General features: G+C 31.8%; 1 protein-coding gene across 1 annotated transcript; it reads left to right on the forward strand.

Annotated features, from left to right (window-relative positions):
* The first annotated feature begins 3,207 nt into the window (after positions 1 to 3,207).
* Positions 3,208 to 8,591, forward strand: LOC107933104 (leucine-rich repeat receptor-like serine/threonine-protein kinase At2g14510). Its single transcript, XM_016865256.2, has 9 exons — positions 3,208 to 3,449; positions 3,862 to 4,417; positions 5,610 to 6,073; positions 6,417 to 6,552; positions 6,638 to 6,709; positions 6,788 to 6,856; positions 7,324 to 7,395; positions 8,083 to 8,154; positions 8,240 to 8,591. The coding sequence occupies exons 1-9, from the start codon at positions 3,365 to 3,367 to the stop codon at positions 8,277 to 8,279; spliced, it is 1,566 nt and encodes a 521-aa protein (XP_016720745.2). The 5' UTR covers positions 3,208 to 3,364; the 3' UTR covers positions 8,280 to 8,591.
* Positions 8,592 to 8,958: the final 367 nt, after the last annotated feature.

Consider the following 8,958-nt stretch of genomic DNA (forward strand, 5'->3'; position numbering starts at 1 on the left):
TCTCTTTGAATGGGAGTTTACTTTTAGTGTGGTGCATTTAGTTTTTTTTTGTCTTACATTACAATATCGTTATAATATTTAATCTCATTGTCACCGTTATTTTTACACTAATTGCAAGTAAATACAGAATAAAGAGACAGTAAATAAATTCAAATTTAATAATTTTTAATTAATAAAAATTATAAAAATCGAATAAAAAAGCCCAATTATCTCTGTCTAATTAAATAAATAAAACACCATATGAATGCACAATATAATCTAATCATTTGGTGCTGCACCACTACTTAAAAGTGTATTAAAACCAAGATTTATTTTAAATTTGTTTATATAATATATTTTTATATTGTATTATATGGACCATATGTCAATGGGTTGGGATATAATTTATTATTTGGTTAAAATCTTTGTAAAAATTAGAGATTTAGTCCCTATACTTAAAAAAAAGTAAGACCTTTTTTATTTAAAAATTTCAATTCAGTCATTAAAATCATATGTATTTTCTATCAATGTTTGTCAACCGTACTGTCACTGGGTTGGGATATGGTTTATTATTTGGTTAAATTATTAATTCCTTCTACTTTGATAAAATTAGAGATTTAGTCCTTGTACTTAAAAAACAATAAATTAAGTCCTACTTTTTAGTTAAAAATTCCAATCCAATTATTGAAATTGTATGTATTTTTTTGTCAAAGTTGTCAACTTGAAATTTTGATTAAATTGCCATCATATGATATGTCATATATATGACAGAAAATAAATATATTAGATTGACAAAAAACCACCAATGACGATAATTATTGGACTAAGATTTATAAATTGAGAAAAATAAGATGATTGAATTTTTAAATTTTAAAGTATAAGGACCAAAACTCAAATTCTATACAAGTACGGGAACTAACAACACATTTTAACCTTATTATTTTTGGGGGATAAAGCAACATGTAGTCCCTGAACTTGACAACTTTTTCAATTTTATCCCTAAACTTTTCCTTTGATCCTCGTTAGTCTTTGAATTTAGCAAGTTTTCTAATGTTGATCCATGTAAAAACATGACATTTTGAGATTATGCCACATCATCACTTAAATATTTTATATATAAACAATCTTGTCGTATATTTGAAATATTATTTTTTACAACTAAATTGAATTAAATCAAATTGTAAATAAAATTGAGCTCATCAGATTGTTTTTTTCCATAATTCTTGTTTGAGTTAAATAACTTTTTGGAACTTGAACTTGTCAATTATTTCTACATTCAGGTCTGAATTTTTTTTCAAGTTAGGCCCTAAACTTCGTAATTGTTCTTATATTGAGGCTTGAACTTTTTTTTGTCAAAATTAATCCTTAATACTTTATTGAAAACCTTAAAATTTAGACCCAATGTGGAAACAATTACCAAGTTCAAGAACTAATTTGAACAAAAAAGTTTAAGCTTCAACATTAGAACAATTACCTAGTTTAGGCCCTATGCGAGAATAATTACAAAGTTCAAACCCCAATATAAAAATAATTACTAAATTTAAGTCCCAAATAATGATTTACCCTTTTCATCTTGACAACTCTAATATTTTAATGAGAAAGTATCCAGGTCTTACTTGTTCTAACTAATTACAGGTAAGTAAGCACCACTAAGTACCCAATTGAATGGTCTAATTCTAATTCTAGTCTCTTTACTATATTAAAATTAAGATTTGATCCTTCTACTTCAATTTAATCTCTCTATTTTATAACATTAGTTGTTCTGAGTAGGTTTAAATTCACAAAAGAATTACTTGTTCTTATTAACGTGATTTTTATTTATTATAAGAACAACTTTTAAACATTTTATTAGCATATAAAATTATTATTTGATTCAACATAGTTAATTTAATTTTCATGAGATTTAATAATATGGTCAAATAAAATTTAAAAAATTATACATCATTATTTAAATAATAGAAATTAATATTGTTATCAATTCAAATATGTTAATAAGTTATGAAAAATTAAATTATGTCAAAATAAAAAAATATATATAATTTTAAAATTTATCACAATGAAACATATCTATTGATGGCATCAGAGCATGACAATTTTTTTGCTCACCTTACTTCTGATCTAATATTTCTTAATAAACTAAACCTTGACCTATCTGATTAAAAATTTAGATTTGAAATCCAATTTAAAAATGTGACCCTATCAGAATCAATTAGATTAAAATCAATCGGATCCAAATTTTCTACCATCTATAAGCATAGTTATCAAAATTAGATTATACCAACCAATTGAATAGATTAGATCAGGAGTTAGTGGTTCAATTAGCACCACAACCCCCCTCAAAAAAAGGGTTGAACCGATATAAAATGATCGTATTGAGTAAAAGATTAGTTAAAAAATCAATTGAACTAAATTTGAACTAGTTTAAATATTTAATTTCATTACTATGATTTATAAAATGAATATTTATACTCATATTATTTATTTGTATTTTTTTATTGTGAATTTTTAAAATTTTAAGAAAGTTTTATTTGTAATGATTAAACTGATTATCAATGTTGTTGGAACTAAATTAGACCAATTGGATTGATAATCGATTAATACACTCGTCCAGAAAAAGAGATTAAACTAAACTCTAAGCGAACAACTTAAAATCGATAAAAAATAAAAAAAATCGACAATTTAACTGATTTTATAATTTTTAAATATCTAAAATTTTTAATTAACTAATTAATTAATTATTAAACGGTAATCAAATAAAAAATCAATAATTTGAACCACACCACAATGATTGAAAATAAATTTTTTATTTATTTACATTTAATATTTTGTTCTGTTTTTATATATTATGATTTTTTTAGATATTTTTAATGTTTTATCTACTAGGATTGAACCAGTAATTAATGTAGCTGGAATCGAATTTGGTTAGTTGAATTGAGAATTAGTTGATATATCAGTCCAAACTCTGAATGAATGACTTGAAATCGATAAAAAATGGATAATTGAATCAATTTATAATTTTTAAATTTTTTATTAAATCAACAATTAAACTGAGAATTATTGGTCTGACTAGTTTGACCACCGGTTCCGTTTTTAAACCAATCCTAATGATTCAAAAGGTTGTCTCTTGTCTGACCAGTTCTTACAACATTAAGATAGAGGGATTAAAAGTATAATTAAACCCAAGCTCAATTAATTTAACACGTTAGCTCTATGACCTGTGAGCTGGCCGCCTTATGATTTTCCCGCGTTAAATAAATAAAATTCCTTTCCTTTCCTCCAACTCCACCTTCTTCCCCTTCTTACCCACTCTGACTCTTTCCCTCCTATTCCTTCCTTCTTTCCTTCACTCTCCTGTCATTTCCTTCCATTTCCTCTTATTTCCACCATGCCCTTTCCTTTCCTCCTCTTCTTTTCCTCCATGTTCCTCTCCTTTCCTTCCCTTTCCTTCTCTCAACAAACCCCTCCCAAAGGTACACGCATGTATATAAAAACGGCAAACTCATTGTATTTTGTTGTTGAGGGGGTCGGCGCTATTTGGCTAATCTCGGATCTTTAACAGAGGTATTGTTCTTAAGGTGTTTATGTTCGATTTTAGCCCTGAATTTTTGTTTTCCGTCTTCAACGAGAACCCAAAGGAATTCAGAGAATTTGGCGGAAAGGGTCTTAGTGGGTTTTAGCTTTGGCAGGGTTCGTTGTTCTTACCTACTAATATCCTTTCTGCAAAAATTCATGAATCTCTCTTTGGACCTTCTCGGAGTTGAGAGATAAAAACTCGGGACTAACATCGAGCATAGGTTGAAGGTCCGAGACTGGTTGAGAAAGCCGACCCCTCGATACATTTTTATCCTTCTGTAGTGATTTAATTCTTTTTGAATTTTGTAGGATATTTAATTAACTGCGGCGCAACCAGGAGATCGGTGATCCACGGCCGAGTATGGTTACCCGACGGTAACTTCATATCCGCCGGAACATCCAAAAACCTAACTGTCCCCGGCTTAGTCCCCACGCTCTCCACCGTCCGGTCGTTTCCTCTCGAGAACAAGAACCTCCGGCGTAAGTTCTGTTACGTGGTGCGTGTATACCGTGGTGCGAGGTACTTGATTAGGACGACTTACTATTACGGTGGAGTCAACGGTTTGGATTTTGATTCGCCGCCAGTTTTTGATCAGATTGTTGATGGTACGTTTTGGAGCGTGGTGAATACGACGGAGGATTATGGGAAAGGATTGTCGTCGTATTATGAAGGTGTATTTGAAGCTAAAGGGAATACGATGAGTGTTTGTGTGGCTTCGAATACTTATACAGTGTCTGATCCGTTTATTTCGAGTTTGGAGATGTTGATTTTGGGGGATTCGATTTATAATACTACGAAATTTGATTCTCATGCTTTACATTTGGTTGCTAGGCACAGTTTTGGGCATAATGGATCCATTATTATGTGAGTTGAAGTTTTATGGAGCTGGTGTTTAACTCTCTTTTTTATTATATTTTTTATTATTTGTTGGCTAATATGTTTTTACTATGCTTGTTATAGTTTTATCATTTTATATAAAGCAAAAGCATATAGTATAAGAAATAAAGTCAAAATTGAATGTAATATCAATTTGTTGATGTTGTAAGGATGTGTTTTGTCGCCGATTGAGCTTTAGCTGAGTTAGCACTGTGAGGTGGTTTCGATTCGGTTGTGCTTAAGTGCGTATCATTCTCCTATTTAAGAGTCATGGTGGTAGAATTTGTATAAAAAAGTATGGGTTTTGTATCATTCTCCTGTTTAAGAGTTTGGGGTATGAATAGTAGTAGAAATTGTATAAAAAAGTATGTGTTTTGTCATCCGACTCTGACACGAAGAAGTTTGTGAAGTGTACTCAGTGCTTAAACAGGCTAAAGAGTGCGAGCATCTCACTCATCATGAAAACTGAAGAATTTGTTGATCATGAGATTTGAAACCATGATCTATAGCATATAGGTTTGTTCAGGCGCAGATGAAATTTTGCAGACTTTTTTGTCTCAGAGCAGGGAGACAAAACCCCTAAAGACAATACCAGATGTGTGTGATGCTTTGCACATCAACATAGTTCTTATATAGTTGTTATGCATATAATTAAACCATTCGTTTCATTATTAGAAATAATTCTATTTTGTTTTGGAATAAAAGCAATTCACTGTGTTAGAAACACAAATGTTACATATTGAGTGGATTTTGACCTTTTGGGGCCATTAGACCCTCTCATATTATCCCCAAGTCGAGCATGAGTTTTGTCTTTGGACACTGTGAAGAGTCTGATCAAGCAAAATCAAGTGGTACCATCCCTCCCCCACAATGACCTGCATGCTATAGGTTGGGGTTTAAACCCTACAATGGCCACCATTTCTTTGGTAGCGCACGGTCCATTTCGACGAAGTGCTCTTACTCTATGAACCCACTGCCTCTCAAGGCACTTGATCTCTTTGCAGAGTCAGGAGGCAAAACCCTGGCTTGACCCGGGAAAAATACTGACCTATTAGGCCAAAATCCCCTCAACATTACATTTTGATATTTAATTAATTTGGTTGTAATTTAAAGTTGGAGTTGTTTATTTTAGACGCTTTCTCTGATTTTGCTGAATGTGATTCTTTTTTGTTACAACCAGGTATCCGGATGATCAATTTGATCGATATTGGCAGCCATATGAAGAAAATGTATCTGTTACAGCAAGCAAGAAGATCCCAGCTGTTTCTGGGTTCTGGAACATCCCCCCTTCAAAAGTCTTTGAAACTGCACTTTCAACAGCTCAATTGGAATCCATGGAGTTGAGATGGCCCCCTTTCTCACTCCCAAACTCAACTTATTACATTGCTCTGTATTTTGCTGATAATAGCGATTCAATGTCATCAAACTCCAGGGTGATTGACATGCACATAAATGATGTAAGGTATTATAGCAATCTGGTTTTGTCTTCAGAAGGAGCCGCAGTTTTCGCAACTAGATGGCCTCTTGGTGGTCTTACAAAGATAACTTTAAGTCCTGCTGCTAATTCAAATGGTAGTCCTTTGATCAATGCTGGAGAGATTTTTGATGTTCTTCGCCTTGGAGGAAGAACTCATACAAGAGATGGTATGCTTGCTAATTTTTTCTACTTGCTGTTGTGGTAAACTAAATCGAATTTGTTTCCATGCAAACCATGAACTGGTTTTCCGTCTCTTATTTTTTTATACAATGCCTAGAACTATCTATATCCCCTACCCAACCCTTAAAATAGGAGTATAAAACGTGTTTGAACCCACATCCTTTTACACTGGCAGCAATGATGATGCTGATTGAGTAAAGACTCAATCTGCAACTGATTTGACTTACTGGGGTGCTTTGCCCTTTACTATTGAGAATGAACATTTAGGTTAAAAGGGTGTTAGATACTTGCATTATTATTATCTTATGCACCTTCCCGTGTGTGTTGCAGTGATAGCTTTAGAAGAGCTAAAGAACAGTTTGCGGAACCCTCCATTAGATTGGAATGGTGATCCTTGTCTGCCACGTGATTACACATGGACTGGAGTTAAATGCTCTGAGGGCGAACGAACTCGTGTGATTTCTTTGTAAGTTAGTCAAGTATGTTTGTAGTATGTTTTCTGTATGCATTTCTCTTACTGTTGCTCAAAATGGTTTGTTTTATTTTTCCAGGAACCTGACTGGTATGGGTCTTTTGGGATCACTGTCACCAAGCATTGCCAATTTAACTGCACTCAATGGCATGTAAGATATTAAACTAACTTTCACGCAACGAAATTTGATGATGATAAATGTTCTGATCGAATGTCTTTCCTTCGACAGTTGGCTCGGTAACAACAGTTTATCAGGAGTAATACCTGATCTCAGTTCATTAAAGCTACTTGAAATATTGTAAGTTTATTATTCCATTGTGTTTTTCTCTCTTTGATTCGTTTAGGGTAAAAGGATCATGGAGACTCTTATATTAAAAGTTGGATTGTATTTTGCTTCCTCTGCTAAAAAAATGGGTAAATTAATTCCTATACATTAGATTAAAAAGCAAATTGGTTAAAATTTCATCCATTTATACGGTTTAAAACTGGCACTGTAGACAGAATAACTAAATAGTGACATGTGACATATCACGTGCGCCTTATGCTGACGTACAAAGACAAATTTTTAACAGCATAAATGGGTAAAATTTTTAAGAAAATGTCTAGCTTGCCTTTTGATTTAATGTATAGGGATTAATTTGACCATTTTTTGAGTAGAGGGGCTAAAATGCAATTTGACTCTTGATGTGGGAGCCTCCATGATGCTTTAATCTATCATAGCTTTTTATGAAACCTATATTTAACATCCTTCACTTTCTGTAAAAGGCATTTGCAAGACAATCAACTCACTGGAGAAATTCCATCATCACTTGGAGAGATGAAAAGTTTGCGCGAACTGTAAGTCATTCTATCAATATCAAGCACTCTCATCCTCTTTAATTTCTATAGCCTGTGAGTTCATATGTTACTCGGACTTGGGTGTGAGTGTTGGATATGGCATGGTTAGATTTTTCTAAGTTTTTCATATATTTAGAGGTTATGTCCATATGTTGGACATCAGTGCTGGACATGGATACTTTAAGAAAAAATTAAGAGTTGGAGCATAGGTCGGTTCCATGTCTATCTCTACATTTCTTGGCACTTGTTATTAAGTTGCGGTCAGTATACCAACTGTACCAGTTTAAAATTTTATTATTGATGATTCATATCTATACAATAATTTTCTTAATGACTTTGTTTTGGTCAAGTTTAATTAATTGAAAATTGAAACCACTTGTCCACTTCAGTGTGACTAATGCATTGATAATTATCTGTAACTAGGTAAGATGTAAAATATTTCAGTCTATTTAATTTTATATTTTTATTTAAAATTTTGATACTATAATATGTAGTTTTATGAAGCCATAAAAATCTGCAACTTGTTGTAAAGCATCCGTGTTACTACTCACTCCGAAGTTGGATAACATTGATAGCAGATGTGTATACTACTTTTACGCTTGCTCCATCCTATACTGTTATCACTGGTTAGTCCATGTGAACTTGTTTTGATTCTCCATACCTGACCCAGTTCTTCGCGTCTTCTAGGTTCTTGCAAAACAACAGTCTGACCGGCCGCATACCTGATAGTCTTATTGGAAGACCGGGGCTGGAAGTTCGGTAAGTATAAATTCACGAAAATCATATAAACTTCCAACTTTAAACCTAACTGCTAACCGAAGCTAAACTTTCTAACTTGTTTTAGGACTTCCGGAAATCAGTTTTTGTCTCCACCACCTTCTTAAGTTTATATCATCCGAACTCGAATTGTAAAAATAGTCGATTTTCGGCCGACTTTAGAATTTTGCCGGCAGTCTCACTATTATCTTCTCTCTGGCCTTTCTCTAAATGCAATATACCAGAAATATTTGTGGATTGATTCTTTGTTTTGCTTGAATTCTAGGTCATTGTTCATCATACCTTACTAACTGTTTATTGCATTGTAATTTTATGAGTCTTCGTATTGGCTGATGTATTTATTTACCATGAATATACATAACAGTTATATGAACACTTTTGTAAACATCATATTTTATGTACATGATGTCTTTTATTTATTGTTAAGAAATTTTATTATTGACAAATTTTTATTGATTTATAAAAATATAAAAAATAAAATACACTGAATAATCTTCGCAAATAAAATAATTTTTTGGTACTAATTCTCTAATTAAGTTGAGATTTGATTAATTGGTAATACTAATTTAGTAAAAGATTTTATAAATATAGATAAATTTTATCTTAAAGAGTAATTAATATTATTATAATAATATTTTTGTTTTTTTCATATTTTTATACAAAGGTAAAATGACACTTTCATAATTCTACAAACAAGAGTTACAAATTTGCTAGGCGTACTATTATATATGTATGTTTTTAAATTTTTTTTATTTATATTTTATACAAATGTCATCACTTAATTTT

The sequence above is a fragment of the Gossypium hirsutum genome, chromosome A01, assembly GCF_007990345.1.
Source record: "Gossypium hirsutum isolate 1008001.06 chromosome A01, Gossypium_hirsutum_v2.1, whole genome shotgun sequence".
Lineage (NCBI taxonomy): Eukaryota > Viridiplantae > Streptophyta > Magnoliopsida > Malvales > Malvaceae > Gossypium > Gossypium hirsutum.

Excerpts from the sequence above, each read along its gene's own strand:
- LOC107933104 (XM_016865256.2), top strand. The coding sequence starts at position 3,365 with ATGCCCTTTCCTTTCCTCCTCTTCTTTTCCTCCATGTTCCTCTCCTTT. Across the intron at positions 3,450-3,861 it reads TCAACAAACCCCTCCCAAAG|GATATTTAATTAACTGCGGC; the intron begins GTACACGCATGT and ends TGAATTTTGTAG. Across the intron at positions 6,857-7,323 it reads TTAAAGCTACTTGAAATATT|GCATTTGCAAGACAATCAAC; the intron begins GTAAGTTTATTA and ends TTTCTGTAAAAG.